This window comes from Lepus europaeus, chromosome 1 (assembly GCF_033115175.1).
Source record: "Lepus europaeus isolate LE1 chromosome 1, mLepTim1.pri, whole genome shotgun sequence".
Lineage (NCBI taxonomy): Eukaryota > Metazoa > Chordata > Mammalia > Lagomorpha > Leporidae > Lepus > Lepus europaeus.
In genome coordinates, this window is record NC_084827.1 from 76,030,264 (window position 1) to 76,043,949 (window position 13,686).

A 13,686-nucleotide genomic window follows, 5' to 3' on the forward strand; every position below is an offset into this window, starting at 1 on the left:
CCCACCTTCAAAATTTCTGAAACTTACAACACCCTGGTTAATTTCAATTTGGTGGTTTACAGACCACCAGACCAGTTCAGTATCTGTGCACTTCCAGTACTCCCAGTATAGGGGCAATATACAACATTTCCAGTTTAATCAGAACCCAAAATCCTTCAAGATTCGAGTCATCTCAACAAGAGAATACAAGACCTGAGGAGTTTGGTGGCTGGCACAGGTATAACAGAGAAAGTAGGCCTGTGTGACTTGTCAGAATGAAGAAACAGGGCTCAGTTCCTGTTGGCTTAGTTGTTTTTTCCTTTTCTTGGAGCTCTTGCACAATGCGTAAGACAAAAACGCCAAGCCACAGACTCCAAGCAGCATGAGAGAAAAGAGCACGTACAAAGCCGTCTCTGCTTCCGTCGAGCCGAGCGACAGCCCCAGGAACTGGACTTCCTCCTGGCTCACGGGGCTCATGGTGGGGTCAGTGTCTAGGGAAGGACAAGGGAGAGCAGTTTGTGCTGTGGTTCTCATTCATTGATCACACCCACGTGCCCTAGAGTAGGCCCAGGCCGGATCCCTGGGGTCCAGAGGCTACGTGTTCCCCAGATCTGCACGGTGAGGGTGAGTGCCTTGCTGAGTGAACATGCCTGTCCCTTTCTCTGTGTGGCAAGAGCCTCTGGCTGAGCTAAGCAGTTTTCTATGGTAAACGTCTGTATCAGCAGTTGGGATATAATCTAAATTGGATCACCCCACACTGGCACAGTGACTTAGACTTTCGCAGCATTCGACACACGTTGGCCCCATGTCGTCCAGGCCCTCCCCGCACTTTTCCAGTTCTTCAGCTGGGTCCTTCCCAGCTGGCAGAGGCACCTGACCTCTTGTCTGAGGTCACACAGCAAGGCAGTGGGAGGGCTGGAAGAAGAACCTAGACCTGCTTTTCCCACACCAGGGTTCAGTTCTGGGGGATAACATTAGCCCCAAGTTTCCTTTGTTCATCCCAGGAGTGTCTGAAACATTCAAAAAAATAAACACTGGCCTAATGAATGAAGGGGTTGGAGAGGCAGAGGAACATAACTAGCTGGACAAAAGAGACAAGCCCTCACTCTGGCCCCTCATCCTTTAGTTTTCATCCCTCCCAGAGCCCCGTCTCACCTTCTGGCTGGAGGAGACAAGGGTGAGGCCCCTCTGCAGGGTCGGGGAAGCCATTGCACCGGACTATGGAGGCGTAAAACTTGGCTGACTCTCTGGGGATCCTAGGCAGAGAAGGGTCACTGTAGTTCACAAAATGCAGACCAAACTTATCTGAGAAGCCAGTGGCCCACTCGAAGTTGTCCATCAGAGTCCAGACTGTGTATCCTCGAAGGTCCACCTTGTCCTGCACAGCTGCGCAAACACAGTTCAGGTTTCAACTTTCCTTGTCCCAGTAAGACACCTCTGCCAGGTCCCCACAGCTTTCCCTGCCGTGTACTGCAAGTGGAGGTGAACTTTGTTCTTAGAAAGTGCAGCCTGCCCCTCTCCCGTGTGCTGTGCCACCAGGATCTTTCTTAAAGACAGTCCTGCATATCTGTGTCAGGACGCAGGCTGACAGCTAATCTCACTGGGGCATCTGCATTGCAAGATACCAGCCTTGTTCAGTGCCATAGGTTAGTGCTCCTCCTGCACTAAATAGAGGGTTCTGGGGAATGGTGTCCTGTTGCAGTGAGCTAAGCTGCCTCTGCCGCCACCAACATCCTGTGTCTGATCATGGGTTCAAGTCCTGGCTGCTTCTGCTTCTGATATAGATCCCTGCTGATGCACCTGGGAAAGCAGGTGGTCCTAGGACTTTGGCCTCCATCTCCCTCATGGAGACCCACATGGAGCTCCAGGTTCCTGGTTTCCCTTGGAGTAGCTCCAGCCGTTGTGGCCATTTAGGGAGCAAACCAGCAGATGGAAGTTTTCGCTCACCCTCTTTAACGTCCTCGGTCTTCCTCCATACCTGATTTTCAAAGAAAAAAAGGAAGAGGAAGAAAGGAAGAAAAAAGCGGAATGAAGGAAGGATGGACGGACAGAAGGAACGAACAGAGAGCGCCCCAGAGGTGGATGAGAGATGTTATATTTTCTAGCCATCCCCTTGGCCTGCTGCGTGGCTCTCTGTTACTCAGCATGGCTTTCTGTCCCCTTACTCTCATGGTCCCATCTCCAGTTGTTAGGGCTGGGCCAAGGGTCTCAAAGTTTGGTTTGGGGAACGGAAGACCCTACATGTGGACAACCGCACAGCCTGCTCCTCCTGGCTCTTCACAGTCCATCCTCAGGAAGGAGAGAGGACAGCAGGACACTCAGGCCGGGAGCAAACATTTAGGGTGTTGGGAAAGTGGCTTTGCTTGCTGAGCTTAGAGGAAGGAAGACATTCAGGATGTGGCCCAAATTTGAAAGGCTTTACTGTGGAGGTGGTGGTGGGGGGTAGACATTCCCCTCCTGCAGATGCTGGCCATGTTTCCAACAGTGAAAGGGGTGGACCTGGCATACCTTTGAGGGCCTCGTTGATGTAACTGCGGAGGTAGTAAATCCTGGTAGTGTCGTTGAGGTACGAGTCTCCCCGATGGGACACCCCGTTCTCTGTTACATAAATCGGAGGGTTGTTGTACTCCTCCTTTATCCAGTTCAGGATCCTCCTGAAGCCGAAAGGTGTCATCTTCAGCCAGAAAGAGCCAGAGTCTGGCCAAGAGCGATCTACGATGGAGGCAACTCCCCTACGAGTTCAAAAACTAAAGATCAGGTGGTGTTCTGTGAATCCTAAGGGGGTCTTTACACAAAACATGACTTCGTCTAGGAAAAGCCTCAGGTTTTGTCTAGACTCAGGGTCATACAAATGCCAGAACAATCCAATTGCCTCAGATTCTCCTCTTTTCACTTCTGGTTGCCCCCCTCAATGCTGTCGTAACTCTTGAAAGCCCAGGAAGCTCTCTGTTCTGTGAGCTCTCTCTGCCTGTGCAGAGAGGAGTGGTCTTGTTTGTGGAACTGAACCCTGCACGGGTTCCCTGTTGACAGGTGACATTCAACACTAGATGTGAATGACTGTGGCTGTCCCAGGCTCCAGTCCTCCAGGGATTGCTTTGTCCTCAGAGAAGTGGCTCCCCTGAGTCACCTGTCAGTACCCCACGCAGGTCACAAGAAGGGCCCTCATGTGTGTGGTAAGCAGGAACAGACAGGTGGGGACCTTCAGCTGTTCCAGACCTTGGCCTGTCCTTCCAGTAATAGACAAGGAGAGAACAGCTTATGCCACAGGAACGCATGCCGGACAGGATGTGCAAAAATGACGTCCCAAGAGTCCTACAGTCCAAATAAGGAGCAGCTGTTTAGATACGTCTTAGCTCCTTATCCCTCAGGAAAACGTGTTATTGGTACAAGGGGCATTCGTGAGCTCACACAGCTGGTTACTGGGGAGAGAGTCACAGGCCAGAGGAGGCACCAGCAGTCGCGTGAGGGAAGATGAACAAACAGGTGCTCTGGAGCTTCTCCAGTCTCAGCAAGTCAGGGTGCAGTGCAGCTGGAGAGGGGGTGTAGGGCCTTGTTTCCAAAGAGAACATGGACAGATTCCAGAGCTACTGGTATGGGAAGATGCTGGTCAGACATGGGACAAAACCTAGAATACAAGGAATTTTTAAAAATATTTTCACTTGTTTTGAAAGGCAGAGAGACAGAAGAGAGAGATCTTCCATCCACTGGTTCATTCCCCAAATGTCTACACCACACAGAGCTGGACCAGAAGTCAGAAGCCTGGAACTCAGTCCAGGTCTCCCAAGTCGTATACCTGAGCCATCACCTGCTCGCTGCTGGGCTACACAGTAGCAGGAAGCTGGATCAGAAGCAATGAATCTATGAATTCAACCATGCACTTTAATGATATGCAGATATTCTGAGTAATGTCTTTATCACTACAAATGCTTGTGGATTCCTATTTTCTGATGCTTCCATTGTGAATATATTTGTATAATAAAAATAACACCATGACCTATCCCAGCATTCCATATACAGGAAATTTATAAAGACAGAATGAGCAATAACTATACCGCTTATGGTAACTGAAATGTGTATGCTGTTGAAATATTTGCAGAATTGGAAAGTTGGGACTTAACAGGTTAAGAAAGGAGAAAGGGTGGGTCTGTGTTGAGGCCCAGTGTGTTAAGCCACTGACATGCCTCTCAGGAGTGCTGTTTCGAGTCATGGCAGCTCTGCTTCTGATCCAGCTCCCTGCCTGGGGGAGCAGCCGAGGATGGCCCCGTACTCCGGCCTGTCACCTGTGTGAGACCGTGATGGAGTTGTAGAATTCCGGCTTTGTCCTGGCCCAGGCTCTGGTTCCTGTCATCTGTAGAATGAGTCGGTGGGGGAACATTTCTATGTTCTTCTGTCACTCTGCCTTTCAAATGAGGAAAATATTTTTTAAGGAGAAAACTTTTTTCTTTTTATTAAAATACATGTGAGAAATGAAGAAAATTTGGCTTTAAAGGAAACCTAGGTAAATAAAAACATTTTTTCTTGAAAATACTTTTTAAAAACCAAGCACATCTGCCTCAATAGAAGCTCCTGGAAATCCTAGCATTGTCTCACAGAGAGCTTGCTAGAGAAATCAACTGCAGTATCATCTGGCGAGCATGTTCAAAGATCTTTTGTGAGCCTTTGCAGCCCTTTGCAAAATTTGCTCCATGCACCCTCTGGACAGACTTACCTATCTGCATCATAGGAGGAGATGATGGAGGGGTAGTTGAGATTGTAGGCCAGGACAGTGGTGTAGTGATTGAACCCAAAAAAGTCATAGGTGCCATTGATCCTCCTCTTCTCACTCTCTGTGAACTCTGGGAGCCTGGGCAGAAACAGCCAGTAAGGTGGGGGTTCAGGGCCGGCGCTGTGGCATAGTGGTAAAGCTGCTGCCTGCAGTGCTAGCATCGCATATGGGCACTGGTCCAAGTCCTGGCTGCTCCACTTCCGATCCAGGTTTCTGCTATGGCCTGGGAAAGCAGTGGAAGATGGCCCAAGTCCTTGCTTAACTTCCTAGCAAGCAAGGGAGAATACATGAAACGCCCTTCTGAACCAACACCCATGCTTGCACCACCTGGTCCCAAAACCCTACCGAGACACGTTGCGCCCCGCAGCCAAGCTCCTCTCACGGATCCGCGTCTTCATCACCTCGTTGTAGTCCCCGTTCTTGAAAATGGGGTGTGCAAACCAGCCTCCCAGAAACTGCAGGATGGGGAGAGAGCACAGTCAGCCTTGGCATTACAGGGGAGCCCCCAGCAGATCACAACAACTGTTCAGCAGTCGCTGGCTTCACAACTTCCCCTCCTTTCTCCCTGACTCTGGAACTTGAACTCTGCTCTTCTCCATGGCCTGTGCAAGCTGCAGCTCAAGTGCCAGCAGGCCTTACCACCTGTGTCTGTAAAGCTGCCACCTCACTGAGAGCTGTGCCCTGGCCTCAGTGATTACAGCTGGGCGTGAGAGGGACAGAAGTCAGCACTGGCCCTGGCACCCTCCAGTCTTCCTGGCCACTCTAGAAAGGTCCTCCAGAAGCAGAGGAACAGACTGGAAGCCTCCAGGCCCCAGATCTGCTGTCTTATCAGAGACACTGAACCAACAACCTGGTCCTTCCTCATCACAGTGCCTAGGGGTCAACCAGAGCTTTCAGGAAAGGGCTGAATTGCCAGGATTTCCTTGCTGTCCAGGCAAAAGACAACCCTTCCGTGGCTTTGGGTTCATAGTCCCAAGGTGTTGAACTTTTTTTTTCCTTTATGAGGTCAAGGCCATCTTTACTGTAGGGTACATGGCACCTAAACACTACCAGAGAAGCTTCTCCCATGTCTCTAGATCCTCCCCTCCCCTGTGGCTGATGCTTAGGATGAGTGGGGAGGGTAGCCTTCCACTCAGTCAGCAATGAGCACACACTCCTTGATAAAAGAGGTTTAAGTGCACTTCAAGGTAATAGCTCGGACCCTTCGCATTCCACCACACTTCTACAGATTCTAATAGGATAATATCTGTTGTGGTCCTGGGCTGCTGCAGCGTGACAGTCTACCAGTCAGGGGCTCAATCTAATACAGCACAGCCTGACAATTCCTGAGTTCTGGGGTTTTGGTTTCAGGGAAAATAGGATTGCTCTAATTCACCATTTCTGTGAGTGAAAGGAGGGATGAATTCATTCTGTAACAACCCATCCCACAACTGACTAGCAAGCCAGAACAGTAATTTCTTTCACTGATTTGTTGAGCTCTCCTGGAAAGTTTGGCAAACCAAAGCCCCAGGAATTCCCCTGAGAGGGTCACAGCGCCACAGTCTGCAGACTTCTCAGAGAACCAAGAGCACAAAGCAGTCTGGCAAAGAGACTCTGGCCTTTCTCTCCTGATGCTGAAACATGGGAGAGGACGCCTTGCTACCCCTGCAAGGAAAGCTGTCGGCACCTGCTCACTACCAGTGTCTCTACTTCTGGGGCGAAATTCCACAACAGAAATATGCCTCTCCCTGTATTGCCATGAAATTGACAAAGTAGGGGGGGGGGGACTAATGTGTGTTACAGAACCTCATTCCTGGTTTAAGAGATTCTAGGCTGCAGCAAATAAAATTAGAGGGTGACACCTTAGAGGTGCTTTGTGACACCGTACCCTGCTCTGTTTGCTAGGGGACAGAAGACGTACAATTTCTGTTACTTAGCTTCAAACCAACGTTTATTACATCCAATAAAGACTACATGAAGGAATAATTTTTTAAGACTTAAAAAGAAACCCAACTCCCCAAATTTACCCCTTTCACTATAGCAAACTTGCGATGTGGCTAGAGCATCTCTAGTTCACAGATTTAAAAAAACCAAGGCAATGTGATTTTCCTCAGCTCACAAAAATCACAGAATCCTAAATATCTGCTTCACAACCTATTTCTATTAGATATGACAGGAGGGGGGAACAGACATAAGAAAAATGCCCAAAGGAAAACCAGACCTGAACATATCTCTTGGCTGCCTCCACGTCCTCTTGGTTGGAGGGGTCCCTGGGCTCAGCCCAGTCACTGCTGATGGTGATGGAAATCACACCTCCTTGGCTGGCCCGGTACACGTCATTGTACAGATGCCAGGCCTCAGCGTGAGCCTTTATTAAGTTGTGGCCAACAATGTAGGGAGCAGTGCCAGGCCTAAAGGAGATCCCTGGAAACACACACACGGATGTCAACAGACAGTGCATAGGGACAGGTGTTACAGTTCCCTGCCTCAGAGGGGTCCTGTGTGTCAGAGAAAGAGTGCAGGTTTTGGCATTAGAAGAGTGGAGTTGAAATCCTAGCTCTACCTCTTGCTAGCTGGCTTGTGACTTTGGGTGAGTAACTCAACCTTCCAGGTTCTTCCTCAGTGAAAGCATGAAGAGAATGCTTGTGAGAAGGAAATGAAACAGTGTGTATGTCTACAGAGAGAAGGCCGTTGATAAATGCTGGTATCTATTCTCTTCTTCCCAAATGTGGCTCATCCCTCTCGGGCAAAATACCTGCACCAGTGTGCCTCAGGAGTTGGCAACCTGGAACACCTGGGGGCCACGGTGAGCTGGGGTTGGAGCACACAGCTGAGGCAAGCAGATGACACCGAGAGTCTAGGAGAGCAATGCTGCGACAGAGGCCACCCCTCCCATGCTGAAGGAGTGGTAAACTGAGGCACCACCCCAGGACTGGCAGGAAATGCGTCGGATGATGGTGCAAGGCCCATTTCCCTGGGCTCAGTCAGCTTTTACCATGATCCTGGGGAACCCTGTGTCTGAACACCAATCTACTCTCCTAAAGCTCAGAGCTAGAGAAAAGGGAAGCCAGATGGTTCTCAAGGGGCAAAGACAGCTCCATAATGCCTTTCAGAGCACTTATGGTGGGGTGGGCATTTGGCCCAGCAGGTTAGATGTCTCCTGGGATGGCCACATCCCTAATGGGAGTGTCTGGATTTAAGTCCCAACTCTGCTCACAAATCCAGCTTCCTGCTAATGGGCACCCTGGTAGGCATCAATTAGTTCAAAATACAGCAGACCTAGACTGAGTTCTGGACTCCGCCTTTGAACTAGCCAGCCCTGGTACTGCAGACAAATGGAGAGTGATCCAGTGGATAGGAAATCTTTGTCTCTTTCTCTCTGCCTTTCAAATTAAATGAAAATTTCAGGGCTGGCGCTGTGGCATAAGAGGTTAATTCTCAGCCTGCAGTGCCGGCATCCCATATGGGTGTTGGTTCGAGTCCTGGATGCTCCTCTTCCAATCCAGCTCTCTGCTATGGCCTGGAAAAGCAGTGGAAGATGGCCCAAGTCCTTGGGCCCCTGCAGCTGTGTGGGAGACCTGGAAAAAGCTCCTTGCTTCTGGCTTTGGATCTGCTCAGCTCTAGCCATTGCAGCCAATTGAAGAGTGAAATAGCAGATTGAAGACCTTTCTGTCCCTCTCACTGTCTGTAACTTGACTCTCAAGTAAATAAAATCTTTATTAAAAATTAACTTTTTTTTTTTTTTTTTTTGGACAGGCAGAGTGGATAGTGAGAGAGAGACAGAGAGAAGGGTCTTCCTTTTTGCCGTTGGTTCACTCTCCAATGGCCGCTGCGGCCGGCGCATCGTGCTGATCCGAAGCCAGGAGCCAGGTGCTTCTCCTGGTCTCCCATGTGGGTGCAGGGCCCAAGCACTTGGGCCATCCTCCACTGCCTTCCCGGGCCATAGCAGAGAGCTGGCCTGGAAGAGGGGCAACCGGGATAGAATCCGGCACCCCGACCGGGACTAGAACCTGGTGTGCTGGCGCCGCAAGGCGGAGGATTAGCCTGTTAAGCCACGGCGCCGGCCAAAAATTAACTTTTCAAATGATAAATATTAAAATCCACTTTTTAAATAAAAAAAGAGCTCTTATAGTCAATGTATATTGGAATTTAACAGTTTTGTACTTTGGAAAAGTGGTAAGTTCCATATCATAGCAAATGGTAGGCATCATCCCAACAGGGACCACACAACTCTCCAGGGTGAAGCCCACACTTATCTCTGCAGCAGGCCTTAGTGCAATAGCTTCATCCACGCCACAGGGGAGACAGGCCCTGCACAGCCTCGTGTTGGTTCAAGTCAGGCTTCATGGCCATTCAGTGTGCTCAGCTCAGCCAAGTCAATCACTGTTACCTTTAGGATTTGGGAGTTAGGAACACAGGCTGTGGACCTGTACAGCCTGACAAACTGTCCTTTCCTACATGAATTTTCCTTTCCTACACGGATTCATCCAGGTCCCCGAGCTCACAGAGCTTCCCACCTGAGCAGGTCAGAGTCACAAAGCAAAGGAATGAAGTCCTCCTGAGGATCTGAGATGCGAAACTCACGCTTAGCAAATGTGTCAGGGTGGAACATCCAAAGCCTTGAGCAAGAGGCAGGGTGTGGGAGGCTCTGCCATGGGGCTTTCTTGGCCACCTCCTTCCATACCACCTAGATTTATTTCTTCAAGATACTAAGAGCTGATAAGTCAGGCCTGACTCTCTTACCTGGGGCTGATACCCCGTAGCCATAGCCCTGGTTGGCAATGACATAAGGCTCATTCAGCGTGATCCAAAACTTCACCTTGTCTCCCAGCCTCTGGAACAGCACATCTGCATACTCCCTGAACCGCTGCACAATGGTCTCATTCTCCCAGCCTCCAACATCCTGGAGCGCCTGGGGCAGGTCCCAGTGGTACAGGGTCACCTGTGAAAAAAGCCAGAGCCACAGTTCCATTCATTGTGCCTTCTATGGGAAGCACAAACATCTGCTAAAACTGAGGATTAATTATGAGACAAAGGCTCAGACTTTTCTTGAGTAGCAGGAAGAGGCAGGGTAAGTTACTTCTAAGGAGGGGAACAGGTCAGGGTGGAGAACAAACGTCTTGGATGTTTGTAAAATTCTGCACCATGTGAATTTAGTGGCAATTCAAGAATTAAGTTTGAAAACAGTGTTTTGCTTTCAGTGTAAATGTGCTCCTGTCCCACAGCCTCTGCTTGTGGACTTCACCGGGGCCAGGCCAGGGCCCTCCCTCACCTGGGGCTTGATGTTGGCGGCCAGAAGCGCGTCAATGAGCCGCACGTAGTAGTTCAGGCCTGCTTCGTTGATGTAGTTGGTGGTTCCGTCAGGGAGGATGCGAGACCAGGAGATGGAAAAGCGGTAGTGGGTTACGGCCAGGTTCTGCAGGGTGACCACGTCCTCAGAGATCTTGTGGTAACTGTCACAGGCCACATCTGCGATGTCATCGTTCTCAATCCTCAGCCGTGTGTGAGTAAACGTGTCCCAGATACTAAGGCTTTTGCCATCTGCTCTCCATGCACCTTCGATCTCACCATGACAAGAAAGACATGGCTGAATTCAGTCTCAGTCAAACCCTCAGAGACTCCTTTCTGTCTACCTGTGAGTGCCAAGACAGGATGTTTCCCAGCCTCACCTCCTCAGGAGCCTTCTCTCGCCACCCCTCTGATTTCTGAACTCCTCTAGCTTTCTGTACACCTGCACCTACATTACATCACAATTTGCTGTTGTGAGTGTCTAAGTTTTTGTCTTTCATCCTGCTGTCCCAGCGATACACTGAGCAGTGCCTTGTGTTTAGTGGATGCTCACTAAAGATTTGAATACACAAGTCCTTGTCCTGACCCTCACCCCCCGTAATGCTCAGATGCAAATTGAGAAATAACTGACCATAGTGAGGACATTAGCTGCCATATTTTTCACAACTGGAGAAAGGAGATGCAAATGGCGAAGATGGGAAGGTTACATTTAACCCTGTAGAGTTGGAATGGAACTGGAAGTATCAGTGTGAATATCTGGTTTTTAATATTCATAGAGATATGGGTGGGTGTAGAAATATGTAAGTGTGTGTGTATGTGTGTCTGTGTACATGCAATTTCCTAACTCTGCCACTTGAGGGGACTGGAAGTACTGACACCACAGTGTGGTGATAACAGTACCCAGATTTTGGCTTCTAAAGGCCATTCTCAGTCAAAAGGATCCAGGACTAATGACAAAAGTTGCTGATTTGGGGGTTGGTGTGGTGATACAGCAGGTTAGGTCACTTCCTGCAATGTTGCCTCCTATATCAGAGTGCAGGTTCAAGTCTTGACATCCCCAGTTCCAATCCAAACTTCTGCTAATGTGTATCCTGAGGCAGCAGATGATGGCCCAAATACTTGTGTCCCTGCCACCCACATGGGCGGCCTGGATGGAGTTCTGGGCTCCTCGCTTTATCCTGGCCCAGCCCTGGATGTTTAGGCCATTTGCAGATGGAAGATATCTTTCTTTCTTACTCTCATTATCTGTAGCTCTTTCAAAAACATAAGTAAATAAATATTTAAAAACATAAGAATCCAGGAAGGTCTACAGCATATACCCTAGAAAAATCCCTAATTATTCTTGTGTCCAGCCAGAAACCTATGGAGCAGGTTTTTTTTTTTTTTAAGATTTTTATTTACTTATTTGAAAAGTGGAATTACAGAGTGGGAAAGACAGAGGTATATAGAGTCCTTCCACCTGATGGTTCATTCCCCAAATAGTTCCAGTGGCTGGGGCAGGGCCAGATCAGAGCCAGGAGCCAGGAGCCAGGAGCCTCATCCCAGTCCTTCATGTGTTTGCAAGGGTCCAAAGACTTGGGCTATTCTCCACTACTTTCCCAGGCACATTAGCAGGGAGCCGGATCAAAAGTGGAACAACTAGCACTGGAACCACCACTCATATGGGATGCAAGCACTGCAGGTGGCGACTTAACCCACTATGCTACAGCGTTAGCCCCAGAGCAGTGGTTTTGACCCTGGGTCATTTTTTTCCCATGGGGACACTTGGCAATGTCTGGAGATATTTTTAGTTGCTGCACCTGGGGGAAGAGTCCACTGGCATTGGTGGATACAAACGAAGGATGCTGCTTAACATCCTACAGAGCACAGGACAGACCCTGCAACAGAGCGATCCATCCAAAACATCAGTCAGACTGCAGCTGAGAAGCTGGGCCACTGAAGATTCTGTTTGCCTGATAAGCAGAATCCCACCTCTGACATCTTGGTGTTTGCTTCAAGTGAATGTTTCCCACAAGGTATTTGGAAAGCATCCAAGATGACCAAGCACTGGGATTTTCAGGAACCCAGAGAATATGATACATTGAAAGTATTTATGTTTTATTGTTAACTGATTTCAGTTAACAAATATGTGTATGTAGCAGAATTTCATATGAGACTTTCATTATAATCTGCTGGTGTGGATGTCTGGGAGTAGGTACTGCATATTCATCAGGGAGAAACCTGTGGGCTGAGAACCCAGACTCAGTTCAGCTCCCACCACTGGCCCTGCCCTGGATCCAGGAGCATACACAACCAGCTCCTCTATCAGCAAAGATAAATGGAGGTGGGAGATGGACAAAGGGCCCCACTGCTCCTTGCCATGCAAGTCACTCTTTGCTTTTAATCTTTCAATTTTCTAGGAAAAAAAGAAATCATTGTTATTTTTTGTATTAGTGGATCACTTGGTATAAATAACTTAACAATCTGAAGTTATAGGGCATCATAAAAAGTCCAGACTAACATTTCGATGCAATTTGAGTGAACTTCCTGCTTGGAAAGAGAAATCAAGGTGTCCATGGATATTGTTCCTATTTGTGTGTCTTTGCCCTTGTGTTTCTGCCCAGGCTTCACCTGTTCCACCTGGCCCTACAAGTGTATCTCAGCACAGTTCACCTAACTGTGTTGACTGGGATCCCCACGGCATAGGACTCCCTTGCAAGAGTTATTGAAAAACCCTACTTTTGTGCCTGCCTTCCACAGCACCAAGCCCAGCCCCAGTGCATGGCAGCTGTGCAGTATGGGGTGTGCACCTCCCTGAACTCCTCACCTGATAGGCAGAAGTAGCTGCACTCCAGACGAAGCCCTCAGGAAACTGTCCATACACAAACTCATCCTCACTGGGCAGTGGCATGCCGTTGTTGGTAATGAGTTCTGTGTAGTAACCGGCTGAGATTCTTGCTGTGCGAGGCCTGTTCGCATTCTCAAAGTCAACATGATACAGTCCAAACTTGACTGTGTAGCCTCGAAGCCACTCAAAGTTGTCCATCAGAGACCAGGCAGAATATCCTCGAAGGTTGACACCATCGAGCCTGTAGGCTGGGAACATTCCAAGGGGAGCAAAGCAGAGTTTTAACCCAGGAGGCAAGAACCCCAAGAAGCCCAGGCAAGACTGGCTCCTTCACTCAAACAGTGGTTCTAAACAGTCAACTTGTACACAAAGGAGCCTATGCCCTGAGAAGAACAGATCATCTTTTTGATCTTACTTTTTGCCATCTCTGACAAGCCCACAGCAAGTATTAATGACTAATCTTCACAAAATCAAATTCTATTAGGTGGAGATATGTCTGAAGTTCAAGGAACTCAGCCTGTTTCAGAGGTTAAGCACAGAGGCACAAATCAGAGAACAGTGGCTTTTTCAAAGGTACATGGAAACCACTAGAATATCAGTTCCATGCTTTATCTCTAACACTAAACCAGAACATGTCACATGGTAGTAGCTCAAGAATGAGTGAGCAGACTCACAAAAATGGTCTTGTGGGGACTCTGTGCTGTACATTTGTGCTCTCTCTGCCGAGACGACCACAGTGTTTTAAAAGCTTCCCAAGCAGGTGAAAGCCCAAGAAAAGCAAAGTGTTTTGAGGTTAGAGGACAAAAGTTAGAATGGTCAATGGTTTGTAAATCACCCTGCCAGACCA

The 13,686-nt window shown here is 48.8% G+C and overlaps 1 protein-coding gene across 1 annotated transcript in view; it reads right to left on the reverse strand.

The window, feature by feature from the left end:
* Window positions 1-247: 247 nt before the first annotated feature.
* LCT (lactase) overlaps window positions 248-13,686 on the reverse strand; it is a 47,175-nt gene continuing 33,736 nt past the window's right edge. Inside the window, exons 9-17 of the mRNA XM_062186172.1 lie at window positions 12,819-13,087; window positions 9,996-10,286; window positions 9,467-9,665; window positions 6,945-7,147; window positions 5,090-5,199; window positions 4,688-4,822; window positions 2,488-2,711; window positions 1,135-1,365; window positions 248-470 (exon numbers count right to left, since the gene is read on the reverse strand). Of these exons, the coding sequence (XP_062042156.1) occupies window positions 250-470; window positions 1,135-1,365; window positions 2,488-2,711; window positions 4,688-4,822; window positions 5,090-5,199; window positions 6,945-7,147; window positions 9,467-9,665; window positions 9,996-10,286; window positions 12,819-13,087 (1,883 nt within the window). The 3' untranslated portion in view covers window positions 248-249. The remainder of the gene's footprint in view (window positions 471-1,134; window positions 1,366-2,487; window positions 2,712-4,687; window positions 4,823-5,089; window positions 5,200-6,944; window positions 7,148-9,466; window positions 9,666-9,995; window positions 10,287-12,818; window positions 13,088-13,686) is intronic.